Genomic DNA, 16,345 nt, shown 5'->3' on the forward strand with positions numbered 1-16,345 from the left:
CACCAGCCAGGTGGGAAAAGAAGTGACAGGCAGGGCAGACAAGCATCCTCTCCAGTGCAGCGGCTGGTTCTCTCCCACATAATACTTTTCCCATATTAACTGCATTAACTATAGTTTTTCATCAAGACTGTCCCAGACTCCTTATGGGCTCTTCCTGCTTATGATGTTATTAGTGTTAATTGGAGCACACTTTGGTCAGTGGATGGTGCTACGCGCTAATTGGTTGTTGAGCTGTGTCCAAAGATATTATTGGATCCCTCTAATGTAAATCAAAAGCTACAATCAGGAGTAGGAGAAGAAGAGAAAGGAAGCATGATTCTCACACCAGTGGCAGTCACTTCCCCTGAGAACCTACCATAACAGAGCTGTGAGGGTTGGCAGGTGCCAGATGGTGAGCATAGCAAGATGGTGAGCATGAGAACAAGAAAGGAAACATAGTGTCCCAGAAACTCTGGAAGGCACTACCGGAGCAGCTGGGTGAAAGGGCAAGATAGGCAGGCTACAGTTTTGCAGATGAAAGGCCTTACCTTTATAAAAGGCAAAGGTACAGCAATGGGGACTTCTAATCTGGGTTTCACACAGCACTTGTGGCCGCTCTAAGCCTTGAGTCATCAAATAAAAGGAGGCCATCTCTCCCCTCCTTACTGTGTTTTATAGAAGGACTGGCTTAGGCACCTGCCTCTAAGAGAGAAGCTTCTTGCTGGAAAACTTTGAAAAGCTAGGGCATAGCCCTTCAGGCCAAAATGACGATGCAGAGAGAGCTTCCTCCCTCTGACTGTTGGACACCAAGCTGCTTTGTCAGTACTGCTGAAAGATAAGGATTATTGTTTGAGGACAACTCCATACTAATAAAATACTGCTTTTGAGACCCAGGCTAGTAACTCTTCACAAAGAGCTATGTTAACTCTCGGGTATCTTTGTCACGAATGTCATTGTGTATGTGAACTTTATCTCTTGGCTGGTATTTTGTTCTGGACAGCTTAGGCAGCTTCCAGAGCACTGTTCTGTGGATCCTGCTTCTAGGTCAGTAACTCCCTTTATGTATTATGTGGAACTTCGAGACTGTGGAGTCTGTTAGATAGCCTAGTCAACATTAGAAAATGCCTATACGTAATAACACTGCACTGATCCTGTATTAATGATCCAAATGGTGCTTTCATTTTCTGACTTTTAGCACTTTTACAACTGTCTAGTACTTCTGCCAAAGATTTTCTGCAGTTTACAATGCCTAATGTTTACGACTAGGCTATGAGAGGGGAATCAGTCTAATTCCAAAGGGATCAAGAGATCCCTTTTGGATCTTCTGGAAACTTTTACACAAGCCAGTGTGTCTTTTATTTCTGTTTGTTCCTTTTCAACTCATTTAGGCTTTGTGCCAGTTTTTAATAATGATTTTCAACATAAAAATCTAAAAGTTCTTTACAAAGGTAATCACTATCACTGACCTGATCACTATGACTGAGATAGATAGTCACTTTCCTACCTGTAAAATCAGTATTTATTCAGACTTCTCTCCTGTCTTCCTGACAGCGCAGTTGTTCAACATTAGTTAAAGTATAGGTACAGAGGGATAAATTCCCTAATTACACCCTTTCCGGCGCAGAAAAGAAGTTAAGAGGAAGAAGGGAAAAAATATCCATCTTCTAACACTTTATAAGCAGTGGACCTCGTAAGAAGTATACTGATAAGAACTTTTTCATGACATTGCCCAGAGAAAGTTTAGACTGACATAAGCCTTAAAATCAAAGGCAGTCTAACTGTTGAGTCGAAATGAAATAATGATTTTGATTTTTATTTATTTTAAAATATTGCACATTTTCATTTTAATATTCTGACATTCCTTACATCTGTATGCCCTGATATGTAACTCAGTTACCCCAAGGGCTAACTGTTGTAAGGGGCATTTACAGTGCCTTTCTTCAGGTATAATACCTGGTTTTATTCAATAATAATAAAAAATACATTTACATAGGTATCCAAATTTTATTTTTCCTCTTTTTCTGTTGACATACATCTAAGCACAACAGGTGACACAGATTTACTGAAAATCCAGATAGATAGCCACCTCTCCATTATCCTCTGTTCATCTCACCAGCTTAAAGAGCTGTAATAGCTTATATATGAAAGTTTTCCCTTTTAGAAAATACAGAGGATATCCTTCACTGTGTGTCTGTAGTATGCTTAAGATCATGACCTAGATGCGAAAGAGTTCTGTGATGGAAGCACTAACAAAAATAGTCAAATAAAGTTTCCTCATTTCAGCCATCATGGTAGTTTTGTGGATAATTCAAGGATAATTCATTGATATAATGTTTTGTTTAACAGGTTCTGCTTTAGATTTGCATTTTAATGATGTGAACGTCGCATCCATAGATAGAGAATTAGAAGATCAAGAAGGCAGTGACCTTGGATTAGCAAGTAAGAGGTCCAATTTGTAAATTATACTCATTTAAAATATCTTTCTTTCTTACCTTTCTAAACTCTTACTCGTCAAAATAGTTACAGACGGCAAAGACTTTGAAGTCCTCAGTTTTGTTCCAGCTGTTTAACTTTGTGGTGTAAAGAGATTGCACCGCTATCATCCTGTCTGTATTTTGCAAGGGACCAGTCTATTAAACGTTTTTTGGTGGGCTTTTTTAACATGCTTAATGACTTGGGCCCATGGGCATAATAGTTGATGGAAAGACTTGCATGCATTTACAAGAAGGCATGATGCTTGAGCTTGACTGCCTGCATATTGAGTGCTGCAAAATGTCTGACAGCAGGCAGTATGTGCTGTGGGGACTGAAAAGTACTTCCATGGTTAGGTGGTTGCTGAGAGGGGGAGTGGGGACAATTCTTGAGGAGAAGGAGCTAGCAACATTTAGGACTTTAGTACTTGCAAGTTAGGGATTTAATCTTTCTATCAATCTAGCCTGGAAGGAGGAATTTAGTTGAAGGTCTGTTGGGAAGTATTCAGCCATTTGGCCTCTTCTGGGAAGGGAGAGGAGAGGAAGACATAGCAAAGGAGAGCAGTGCAGGGAGGAGACAGCAGGGAGGAAGGATGAAGGGGAGAACATGAAGAAATTAAAATGCCACCTTTTCTTTGTGAAAGTAGAAAAAGGGAAAATAATCAAGAGAAAAAGAAAAATAGGAAGTGAAAACTGAGGAACTATAATTTCATTATCATATTCCTTTGAGAGTCATAGAGCAAGATAACAGACATGTTTTTATAATACTTCCATTTATTTTCTGATATCTGTTTTGCTAGCATTTCTTTGAAGGAGGTCTACAGTTATTATTAAGTTGGTTGTGCATATGTGTTAAGCTTCCACTTGTGCAAACAAAACTGTATTCTTGGATGGCAAATATGTTCCTGCCATGTCCTTCTTGCCCTTTGGCTCTAGACGCAAAGGGTAAAACAACTATAGCTGCGCCCTAGTTTATTATTGCTGACTGTTGCTCCAAGAAGAAAAGCTTGCACTTAGTGTCTCTATACATTATGCAATTTTTCGTTAAGATAATTATTATATCTTTAGTGCACTGGCTTTAACAGATATTACAGAATTTAACAGAATATACAGATATGTCCTGGTTTCGGCTGGGATAGAGTTAATTTCCTTCCTAGTAGCTGGTATAGTCCTGTGTTTTTGATTTAGTATGAGAATAATGTTGATAACACACTGATGTTTTAGTTGTTGCTAAGTAGTGCTTACACTAGTCAAGGACTTTCCAGCTTCTCATGCCTGGCCAGCGAGAAGCTGGGAGGGGGCACAGCCAGGACTGCTGACCCAAACTGGCCAAAGGGATATTCCATATCACATGATGTCATGCTCAGTATATAAACTGGGGGGAGTTGGCCAGGGGGTGGCGATCGCTGCTTGGGGACGGGCTGGGCATCGGTCGGCAGTTGGTGAGCAATTGCATTGTGCATCACTTATTTTGTATATTCTTTTATCATTATTATTTTCCCTTCCTTTTCTGTCCTATTAAACTGTCTTTATCTCAACCCATGAATTCTACTTTTTTCTCCCCAGTTCTCTCCCCCATCCCACTCGGGGCGGGGAGCGAGCAAACGGCTGTGTGGTGTTTAGCTGTCTGCTGGGTTAAAACACAACACACAACAGATATATTTGATGTTGTTGGAATATGCAAGCTGTCATTGGGACTGCAGTGGATAGGACAGTACTCAAGTATTACAGATTCAAGACTTTGTCGTAAGGCATGAAAATCGTTTTGACCCAAGTGAACATCAAGTGCCCTGACTCCCTTAGGAAAGCATATATTATAAGCAACAGTAAGTTGCTTATTTTCAGAAATAACACAGATATCCAGAGAGATTCTGCTTCAAACTTTTCCTCCTCCAAGTGCTTCCTTTGCAGTGAAAGGGGACAGTTCTAGGCAAGATCCCTAATTTTATTAACCCAGTAGTGTGTGGATACATGAAGCTTCAGAGCAAACAGAATTCAGGAAAGTCACTTGGTTTGAAACGGACTTTTTCACTTCATCAGCTCACTCATTTGAACGTGGGCAGAAGATGCCTCACATAAAGTGACTGGTGAAATGCTTCTGTCTTCAGATCTGAGTAGAGCATTTGGGGAGGCAGTTTACAATTCACATTTGGTGGTAGTGATGTTTTTTTTACTGCCTTGTTCTATGCTGCAGGAATGATTATGCTTCATTGGAAGTACCAGGAAGTATGGAACAGGAGGGAAAGCTGTAATCAATTTTATTTGTATGTGGAGGATAGTTCATGCGGTGTAATAGGTTGACCTTGGTGGGTAGCCAGACACCCATCCACCTGCTGTCTAACTCCCGCTCCTCAACGGGATAGAGGGAGAAAGTAAGATGAAAAAGCTTGTGGGTCAAGATAAAGACAGAGAGATCACTTACCAGTTGCTGTCACGGGCAAAACAGACTTGACTTGGGGAAAATTAATTTATTGCCAATTAAAATAGAGTTGGACGGTGAGAAACAAAGAGAAAAACTAAAATAACCCCCGCCACCTTTTCCCCGGGCTCAACTTCATTCCCAACTCTTCTACCTCTCCCTTCCCATCCCAAGCAGCGCAGGGGGATGGGGAATGGGGGGTAGCAGTCAGTTCATAACAGTTCCTCTCTGCTGCTCCTTACTCCTCACACTTGTCCCTACTCCAGCGTGGGTCCTCTCCCTTAAACTCAAGACACGCAGGCAAGATTGTATTTGTCAAAATTCAACTAGATTTGAAGACTACTTCAAGAACCAGAAAAGAGATGGTTCTTCTGCTACCATTTCATACAGTGTTTGTTTGGGGGCTTTACTTTGGCTCTTAATTTTTAAGACAATTCTTACTTGGCCAGATTTTTTAACTAAACTCCCTTTACTTTGTTACTTCGTTAAAAAAAAAGGTGTACATTTATTGTCTGGTATATTATGTACGTCTGTGGTTATATATCTGTCCTGTATCCTCCTCATGTAGTTGGTCATGAGGCTGACCTTGGTAACATTTGCTGAGTATTTCAAGATACATTTTTTTGAAGACATTGTGGCAATGCAGCTTATAATGAGCATCCCTGTCTTTTTGTTTTGAAATACTTCTAAAAGGAATGATGTTTTCTCTGATGACATGAATTCACCTGTTTTAAGCAAAACCAGAAAATTAGAATCATGACCCTTGCTTTAAGTATAATCATTGACTGCTATATTTTTCTGAAGAAAATCTGATGTCATTTTTAGTTGCTGTTCAAACATATTGATGAAAAATCTTCACAGGAAATATTGAACTGTTTCCTGACCAGGAAAATGCACTGCATCTGTGCATGTCTATTTAAGTAATTGCATGATTGAACATCCTTTTTTTAATACCTATTTTTTATCATCATCATTATTTTGGGAAATTATGAACAATGAATTTGACTAAATTATTAATTTTTACTTTGTTTCAAACACAGTTTTTATAGAGAGTTAAGTATATTTGACATTTAAAATCTACTGAACAAAAGCAAAAGTATGTGGAGGAAAGAAATTGAGCTATGTCAATCATACCTTGATTTTCAAGGTAGTCTCACTTGCTCAACTCTAGTTTATATATTAAAATAAAAATAAAAACCAAATTTTTCTTAATCCTTTGTTTCAGTCAGTTTCTCCACTTGTGTTAGTTGTTGGCTGTAAAAATGAGTAAGTCGAATAACTTGATCTGAAAAGTGTTTCTCTCTGTTTGTAGCTGCAGATGAGGCCACTGCTGTGTAAAGCTACAAATTCTGTTTTCTTGGTACTTGGAAAACTACTTTCAGGTGTTCAATTTAAAAAACATTTTTGCAATAGGAGATAAATAAAGATTTCTTTTTTAATGGAAGGTATTTAAATATATAATTTAATTTACATTTGATACATTTTTCAGAAAAATACTTACAGAGAGTGGTGTACTGCTTTGGAACTAATACTTTTTTTTTTTTTTACCCCCTAATGCATACATAGGTCAAAGATTACTGGGAAGTTCAGCACCTGTCAATATTCCAGGTTCTCTTGTTCGTTCCTCATCTTTACATTCTTCATCATCCCTTTCAACCTCTCCACTCAGTTCTCTTTCACAATCGCTGTCTCAGTCTTTTCTTTCATCCACTACGGCTCCTCACCACCAGCAGCTTCAGCCTTTGAAGACAGAACATAGTATGTTAGGCACCTCAGCCTCTTCTCACAACTCTTTAGGTAAGTAAGTTGAAGGCTGCACTTTGTGAATTGTAAGAGGGAACTCAATGGCAGGTAAGAAATGTTCAGTTCAAGGCTTTGCACATTTCTTACTACTTAATCTGGACCACAAAGCCTAGCTATTGTAATTGATAACACTACTGATAAAGGAGTTGTATGTGGGAGAAAGTTCAAGGAGTGAACTTCCGTTCCTAGTGAAGGGAAAAAAAGAATTCTTGGAAAAGGAGATATTTACAGAGGCGTTTGAAAGGGGTAAAATAGAGCAGTTGCCATACAGGCAGCATAGCTGCAGCATTTTGCTAAAGGAAAATATAAAACAGAGAAAGAGGAAGAATTAAAACGATGTATGAGCTGCTAGGAACAAAGCTTTTTGTACATAAATTAATTCCCACTCTTCCTTCTCCTTTTGTGGACTGTACTGTCTTTTATTAAAAGCGGCAAGAAAAAAAACATGTGGTAAGTCTCCTGAATTGTTCTAAATAATGTAAACATTTTCCAGACTGTCACATTTCTGAAGGTAGTGAAATAATGTTTTGAGTCTTGCAGATAAAAGTATAATTTTTGCATATGTGGCACATCTGTTTTGTTCTGCATGTGAAACATTTTGCAGCAGTGTGTGCAGAATGATGATTTTTTTCTGCCTTTGTTTCACAGGTTTAAATGGTGTTACCGGGAGCATCTGGGACTTTGTAACGGGGAGTTTCTCTCCTAGTCCATCCCCAGTACTAAGCAGTGGCACTACCCCCTCAGTAAGTTCAAACACCAGTGGGAATGAACTAAATCGAGTTAGACAGGAACTTGATGATGCCAAGAGAAAACTAAAACAATGGGAAGAATCTTGGCAACAAGTAAAACAGGTATGCTAATTTATGGTAATACTAAATTTTTTTTTTTTTTTGTAACAAACAAGCAGCTTCTAGTGCTTTTCCTTTTTACATACCTTCTTATCCTTGGATCCAGAGTTCTATTACCATCTGTCAAAGGAATGTTTTTTCCATCCTCAAAATGAGCTAGTGGCATAAAGAAAACTGAGCTTTTTAAAGGGCAATTTATTTTCTGGAAGTTGATCTGCCTGTCTAGACAGGGACACTTACACATATTCAGGATAGGGTTGAACAGCAACGTATCTTGATGTTTAAGTAACTAAAGACATACATTCCCTCCTGTACCTCTTTCAGATGATAAGCACGCATAAAAAGTAGAGGCTTGCCAGCAGCTGTGGTTGTACAGTGTACCTGGACAGTATCTAGCCATCTCAGCAGTCTAACTGAGGTGGTTGATAACTGCCATTCTAGTGCATTTTCTGTAGTCCTTTTCTTCTCCTCATGTTGTTCTCTCTGTGACAAGGAGTAGCTAAGTAGCTGTACTAAATTTTGATAGTTTTTGATGTCTCTTGACATTAAATTATGAATTTAACATTTCAAATGTGTTCCATTTATAGAGCTCCAAAAAAGCTTCTAGCTGTTTACAGACAAGTAACAGTGACATACCTAAAAATTACATTAAGACAAAACAAGAAGAGTTGTTAACTAGAAGGTAGGATAAGTAGGGAGAAGTGTTAAATTGACAATAAATGCATTGTTATGTCTAAAATTAGATATTACCTGCATCTTTGAAGGCTTTTGAATTTGCTCTTCTGTTGTTAATTTAAAAAATTTATTTTTTATATTCTGGAAATCTCTTTCTCCTAGGCATGTGATGCATGGCAGAAAGAGGCTCAAGAAGCAAAAGAACGTGCTAACATTGCAGATGCAGACAAACAACTCGCTCTTCAGAAGAAGGAGGAAGTGGAACATAAATTAAAAAAGCTGAAGGTGCAATTAGCTGCTTGTCTATCTACTACATTACCTTATATGAAAAACTATGGAGATATAGAAAAGATATCCTTGCCAAAACTTCGTTCCTTACAAAATCGGCTGCACTTAGATTTAGAAACAATAGATGAGGTGAGTTTCTTCATCTGCATAACTATTTTTGATTAACTGAAACTGGCAGCTCAGTAACCTTTAATGGCATATTTATGCCAGGTTGCATTTCAAGGAGTGACATTGCTCTCCATGTTAAGTCTTTTTTTTCTGGAATAGAGGATGGTTCAGATTTCTCAACCTAATGGATTCTTCTAAGTTTTCGATCAGCTATCAGAACAAATTACAAGTGATTCACAAGAATTCTTGGGGTGATTAAAAGAAGATTTAATGCCAACTTTTACCCTCAATGTTTTGGGCACTACCTAAATAAATAAAAATAGTTGTGCTAAATAAATGAAAATAGTTACATGTTTTCACTTGTTTAGAAGGTAGGTGGTGAGGTTCCCTGCTAGGAGCTTGTGTAGTCAGACATGCCAGTACAGACTTGGAGCATAGAATCACTGACATTAGAAGGGACCTCTGGACATCCAGTCCAACTCCCTGCTCAAAGCAGGGCCAACTCGAGCAGGTTGCTCAGGGCCTTGCCCGGTAGTGTTTTGAGTATCTCCAAGGATGGAGAATCCACCACCTCTGTGGGCAACCTTTTCCAGTGTTTGACCACACTCACAGTAAGAAAAGTTTTTTCTTATGTCTATGTGGAATTTTCTCTATTTTAGTTTGTGCCCGTTGCCTCTTCTTTCACTGGATATCACTGAGAAGAGTCTGTCCATATCTCTTTTACTCCCTCCCATCAGGTATTTATACACACCAGTAAGATGCCATCTCTTTTCAAGGCTAAACAATCCCAGCTCTTTCAGCCTCTCCTCGTATATCAGATGCTTCAGTCCCCTAATCACCTTAGTGGCATATTGCTGTATTTCACCTTCTTTCAAATCCAGACTCAGTTTCTGCCAAAATTTAGGATGTTCTTTCACTGACAGATTGAGGGCATTTCTCAGGGCTCTCAAAGCTGGGAATGTCAGGTGCCACTCCTCTGAGCACATCAAGGAAGATGATAATGACCATGCACTTGCTCCAGGCACCATACTTCAAACCTTGCTGGGCACAACTTGGTTTCACATTGCTTTCTCCCCTGCAATCTCTAAGGGCAGTGACACCACATATGACATCAATTCTTGCTGTTTTGTTTTGACTGTGATGGGACTGTCTAGACAAAAAGATTTCTTTGCGCTACTGGGACAGTCTGCCATATTCTAGTACCTATTTGAGTTCAGCAGTGTCTTCTCTGTCTCAGTGCACCTCCTGTCCAGTGCCATCTGTATCAGTATGAACTACAGCCTTGAAAAAAAAGCTAGGCTCTCTTTAGAGGAGTTTAAAACATAATTTAAGTCTTTGTCAATAAAGTAGGTGGACGAGGACAAGACTTGCTAGTTACCAGGCTCTTGTTATCGAGTACATTTACAGGATTCTGGATTGCATTAGGGACCACTATTGTTTTTCTCCTAAGGGATTTTAAAGAGGAGCAAAAGAGTCTTGGGATCTCTTACCAAAAAAGTCATTACAACCTGGAATGGAAGTAATCTCAGCCAGGCTGGAGTGATCAGAACCATTACCACCTTTTCCAGCTCCTCAGTTTCTCAGATTTCCTTTACCACTGTGGCCTCTTCTCACTTAGCTCTTCCTTCCAGGAGAAAGCTGCTGTCTTAGGCAGTGCCATACATAGCATTCTGGGTTCTTAGCCTGAACCATGTCTTGCTCTTCAAAAATTAACACGGCTTTTAGATGCTTTCCAGTTCTTCTTGTTCCTTAATAGGGTTGATGTGGCTTATCACATGGAGACATTTATTTGCAGTTGTAACATCCTCCCCAAAGTCTGTATCAGTAGCTTTATTCAAAGTATCGCACATTTGGGATGCTTCCTTTTTGTCCTAATGTGAACATCTCCCATGGCATGAGAAAATGTAACAGTGGTTTGAAATGGCAAAATGAGGGAGTATATGACAACGAAAAAGGCTTATTTCCTCTTTTTTTGTTTTTGCTTGTTTGCATCGCTCATTCCAATTATGCAGGAAAACTTCAGTCCAGAGGTTCAATTCTAGATATTTTCCTTTCTAAAAGCACCTATACTCCTCCAGCTGCTACTTTAAAGGTTGTGCGTGCTCTGATCTTACAACCCTCAATTCAGCTATCTGTCATACAAAAACATTGTCCTTTGTGTTGTTAAATTAGAAGTTTATTCAGGACAGCTAAGCGTAAAGCTGCTAGAATGCAACTGTATACTTTGGAATAATTTTTACTGAGTGCAATAATCTTTTTACAGGTGATTTTTCAGCTTCAGTCAAAGAAGTGTATCGTATGTCAGGAAGGTGATGGTAGTATTATCCTGAATCCATGTCAACATTATGTACTTTGTGATCACTGTGCGGCTGCACAAGAAGAATGTCCCTGCTGCAAGAAAAAAAAAAATCTGTGGTAACATACAGGCATAATACTCATATCACGTTTATGAATTAAATAATATTGGTTTTGTATTTTGTATAAGAATTGTATCACTCATAATTAAGCCATTTAATAGTGCTAGACTGATTTCCATTTTGATGTGCGAAACTTAGTTGCTTTAAGATAGAGAATAAGGCTTGCTCACCTTTACCTATCAATTTCAGTCATTTGATGAGGTTCTATAGTCTTGAGGTTCTTCCATTACCCTCCAATCCCATCACAGCCTTTTCTGACTTCCACTTGCACTCCTAGTGCACAAGCTACTTAGGTTCATTTGCACTGTAATCACTTTGTATAAATGTTACCATAATGCCTGAATGAAGTGTTTATACTTGTTATTTTCATTAACAGAAGATGGATACATAAGTACAGTAACTACACACTCAACAGTACAAATGGTCCCTTTGCCATGTCTGTTGTGCGTGGAATGCCAGAGCCAGTATTTTGGAATCGGTCTAACACTATGTTTACTTGGATGTTTGAAAAACTCTGATTAATATAAAAGCACTTTTTAATTATTGTGTTTTGTTAGAAGATCTGTTGTAAATTGCTTCAAGCTGCTTTCTAGGTCTTATGTTTATTTTTTAATATGCAATAATGAGTTATGTGTACTGTGAATTTAAAATATTTCACATGGTTTTACTGTTAAATGACAATATGATTAAATAGAAATTACAACTTATCTAGTTTTTTTACAATTTATAAGTTAACTGCATACTTGTAGTATTTATAAATGTACCAGCGGAGACAAAAACAGTGAGGCATGTATGCTTTCATATTCAAAGACATGTTTTTAATTTTGTGAAACAGATTGGTTTTAGTAAACGACTGTGCATTTGCATATTTCCCTCAGTTTGGATGTTTGTAGTCTTAAAGTTTTTGTACATCTCCTAACCTGTGTGGTACTCATTGGGAGCAGATATGATATATATATATATATATAATATTACCAAGTGCCTATGTCCAATATCCTACAAAATGGCAGAAAACATAAAAGAAGAATTTTGCAAATAATTTCTATTGCTTAATTTTGTATTGAACAATTTCACAATAACTAGAATACATCTCTTGCTTTTATAAATATTTTAAAATACACTTTTTTCAGTAATGAAGTAATGCATGTTTGAAAGGAACTACAAAATTATTTAGGTATGTAATCAGGCAGTGGCACTTTGACACAGTGATTCTTTTAAAAGGTGGTAATATCCTTACTTCATTCTGGTAGGTGGGAACATGCAATTCAAAAAAAAAATTAATTAATTACTGCATGTTAACACTGTATATTTTTATTTTTCTTACATGGAATAATTGCCTGCGTTACTCCTTTTTCTGTTAAATTCAGGTGTGACACTAGTACAACTTAGATTGAAATGACCTACTACTGTGTTACATGATTTGTATCTCCATATTACTGTATTCAGTACAAAAAGTGAGTTCACACAGGCAGCAAAGAGTTAATCTATTTAAATTTCAGTCATGCTAAAACAAAAAAAAAGATGTATACTAAAATTCTTATTGTTGAAATAGAGCTTTCAGAACGGTGTCAGCATTAAATAAAGGGCCAAAGCCAATAGTACTGAAATCACTCTCTCCTTTGGGTTTTAGCGTTCTTTGTACAAAGGCTTGAGTTAGCAAAAAATCATTACACATTTTCTGTAAGAACTAAATGTACAGACTTGTCGCTGCTTTCCTAAGACACGTCGATCTGCAGGAATGTTGGAGACCTTTTGGGAAGGGAGAAGTAGGATAAAATATTAAGTACATTTCTACTTGCCTCTGTTTCAAAATTTTGTCTGAAGATCACTTTAAAAACCAAAGTTGGGCTTAATAATGTGATTTTGTTGACTTTAACACAGTTTCTCTCAAACGTTTGTACTGAGAAAAGTATAAAATTGGACTGTATTTGCATTTTCAAACACACCTTTCTGTCCTAAAATAAGATACTGCCGTTTTAAAGGTGAAGCCAGCTTTAGACTTTTAAAAAAAAGGAACTCAGATCACCAAGTTTGGCTGTAGGTATAAATGTATTTTTTACATCTGTGCAGTCTATGACAAAGACTGATTTTTGAACCTTAACAATATTTTGGACTAAAGCAAACTTAGTTATGTAAGGGTTGTTGGGGTTTTGGGTTTTTTTAAAACAGTGAGTAAATCAAAGAATAATGTGTTAATTATCATTTGAAATTATGCTACATATTTTTCAAACAAGAAGTTATTTTGGACACCAGTTTACTATATTCATTTAGTGTGGAACAGCATTCTGCAACCATTGTGCTCACAAAAATGTTTAGAAGTATCTTAGTGAAAATTTTTGCTTTGGTATTTTAGAAGAAACCAGCTTAGGCCATATGCAGCTATGTGACATTTGTTACCCATGAGATACAGAAGCATGGTTTTGTGCTGTCTTGTCAAAGTTTATAGTTTTAGTGTATTTTAGTGCATTTGCCTATGTCCTAGGGCTATTTTTTGGTCCCTTTTTGTTTGGTAGTAACAGGCAATTTTCCTAATCTCGTGACACCAACAAAAAAGGAACGTAAACAGCACTTGCAGTGTGAATCATCAGATTGACATTCATAGTTTATATGTGCTGCATTTTTAGAGAAAATTAACTAACATGTTTAGTCTTGCTTTTTAAAGTTGTATGTTTTGTGTTTTACAGTGATGAATCTTGAAAATAATGATGTGTGTCCTATAGTAGTATCAGTACTGAAAATTTTGCAGGCATTTCCTGTAGGTTTCTTTGGTGCTGAGTTACGGACACATTTAAAAACTATCAACAAACCATTTTGTGGAGAAACAAAAAACACATACCAAAGAAACATACCTATGTGTGAAATTCTCAGACTGGGCAGCTTGCTATAATTACAGACGAATCCTTAGGTAATCACTTGAACCATACATAGCAATCATATGGAAATAATACAGTTGTTCCTCACAAAATTCTTTTTGTGAGGAATTACAAGCAAAGTTTTCTGTATCTTACTAAAGCAAGTCAACTGCAAATACAAATAAATATGTACTTTTACACCACTACTTTAAAATGGAGGATAACAGAATATAGGCAGTTGACTAGAGAGGACTATTTGGAAGAAGTCAGAAGTGAAACCTGACCTTTTTAAGTATTCATCCTTGTACTATATACACTATCTAGAAACTGGATACATTAAAATTATATGTTAGTGAGACTACAGTACGGTAATTTGCTGAATTCACAAAATACATAAAAGCAAACTAAATAGATTTTCAAGATTCATTTTGGTATTTGACAAAGTTTTGTGTTAATTTATGTAAGAATATAATTTTTAATGTGAATGCTGTTATGTTGTCACAATTATTTTAGCCTGGGGAATAATAGATTAAAATTGTGATTTCTCAGGGTTTTTACAGTTAGGAGCTGTAATTTAACCGGAAGTATGCTAATTACAGATAGATCCCAAGCTGCATGTTATAGGCTTATTATTAGTCTTCTTTGAATAGCAGATTATTAAAGACATACTTGTTTTGTTCTATATTGCCATTCAGAGTATCCTAGTATTAAATATAGGTAGTAATATTATAACTGTCACACTATGCTTGTGTAACTGTGGTCATCATCAGACCCTAAATAAATATGGAATTTTTACTCATATTAATTTATGTAAGCCATTAATATTTTGAGTGTACAGACAGAAATGATTTTGTGAATGAAATTGTTCTTAATACAAAACATATTATTTATAATGCATACTCATGTACTTGCAGTGAACTGTTTAAAATTGTTAACACTTGTTAAAACTTTTCTACACTATAGCGTTTATGCAATGGTTTACAGAAGTCACGGAATTATTTTTATTACCAACATGGAAATAAAATTTTGATCTTTATTTCTGAGCTATACTGTGTTTAAAGACTCAAAAATCTACAGATATGTTTTCCTCTGCAATCTAATTATGGCATTCCTAATCATTTCAGGGTTTCAACCACTGGGACTGGTATTTACTGTTTCAGTGGAAAAGAGGTGTTAACTGTGACACAAAGAAACTGATTTCAGCAGAATGGTCTACAAGTCAGAGGCTGTCAAAGTAATGAAAACATAATCACGTTTCCATTCCATTATTCTTGGTACCACATGTCCTAAGAACATACAAAGCGTCCTACTGGGCTAGAGCTATCGCCATAAGTCTAGACCAGTATCCTGTCCCTAACAGTGGCGATAAGAGATGCTGTTTAGGAGGAGCACATAAGTCTCGCCTCTTTCTACAGTCCATGCCTCTCATACCCTCCAGTGTTAGGGATGTTAGAAACTGCAGCCCATTTAGGCTCACCTTATACAGGATGGTAGTTTTGTACCTTTCCAGCTCAAAACTTTGTCCTTCCCAAGATGCAGAGAATGGGACAGCATACGCTACCGAGGATGTGGATTCACCAAGGTTTTCTGGAGCTTCTTGTCCTGTCATCCATATCCTTCCTGGTAACGCCCAGGACTTCTTCACTTCCGCCCCCCCCCCCCCCCAAGAGCCACTGCACATCTGGCAAGGCAAGTAAATTAAAGTCAGTTACTAAAAAGTCTCAGCCTACATGCTGTCCTTGCATGAGAAATTCAGTAATGAAGGTGGGGATAGACAATCCCAACAATGTGTAAGGGGAAGACAGATGCACACACGGTCTTACATGGTGACTTACTCCTAAGTAGACTGGTGATAAAGCTGTAGAGATGCATGCCTTATGGTCTTCCAATTGCCTTCTCATACACCCCAAGGCCTTGCACTTGCACTGCAGGAACCACCTTTTTTCATCAAGGTGCACCATCGGGTCTCCCGGTTTGCTTTCTGATGTCCTCAGATTTTGAGGACATTTTGAGGAACTCTGTGGCCCCTGTTTGCATTTGGGTGTGCCCCAGAACCCTCAGTTCACATTTTGGGTTGCCCCCAAGCCCTCCATGTGCCTTCTGGTGAGCCTCCGTGCCCCATGTTTGTCCTGCAGTGGGCAACAAAGTTCTCTGTCTAGCTTTCTCCCCTCTCCCACAGTTTTCTGGGTGCTTTTTGGTGTTCTCCACCCACCATCAGCTTTTTTTCCTTTCGGTTTGCCCCAGGGCCCTCCTTTGCTTTTCTGTGCCCCAGAAAGGGGGCCTGCAGCCCATCGCTCCAGGAGCCAGCCGACCGACCGACTGACTGACCATTCCCTGCCAGACCGACGAGCGAGGCTCCAGGAAAGACCGCCGAGGTGTCCCAGGAGGAGGGGGAGGGTAAGGAGCTGGAGCGCGGATCTGCGCCGAGGGCTCGCCGGGGCTTCTGGGTGCGTCGGCAAGGTCAGGGAGCGGGGAGGGCTGCTTC

The 16,345-nt window shown here is 38.2% G+C and overlaps 1 protein-coding gene across 1 annotated transcript in view; it reads left to right on the forward strand.

Moving 5' to 3' along the window:
• UNKL (unkempt family zinc finger-like) overlaps nt 1-14,979 on the forward strand; it is a 61,605-nt gene extending 46,626 nt beyond the window's left edge. The window contains exons 12-16 of the mRNA XM_009320516.1: nt 2,326-2,418; nt 6,436-6,666; nt 7,321-7,523; nt 8,358-8,612; nt 10,855-14,979. Of these exons, the coding sequence (XP_009318791.1) occupies nt 2,326-2,418; nt 6,436-6,666; nt 7,321-7,523; nt 8,358-8,612; nt 10,855-11,010 (938 nt within the window). The 3' untranslated portion in view covers nt 11,011-14,979. The remainder of the gene's footprint in view (nt 1-2,325; nt 2,419-6,435; nt 6,667-7,320; nt 7,524-8,357; nt 8,613-10,854) is intronic.
• Nucleotides 14,980-16,345: the final 1,366 nt, after the last annotated feature.

This window comes from Pygoscelis adeliae, unplaced genomic scaffold (assembly GCF_000699105.1).
Source record: "Pygoscelis adeliae isolate BGI_AS28 unplaced genomic scaffold, ASM69910v1 Scaffold173, whole genome shotgun sequence".
Lineage (NCBI taxonomy): Eukaryota > Metazoa > Chordata > Aves > Sphenisciformes > Spheniscidae > Pygoscelis > Pygoscelis adeliae.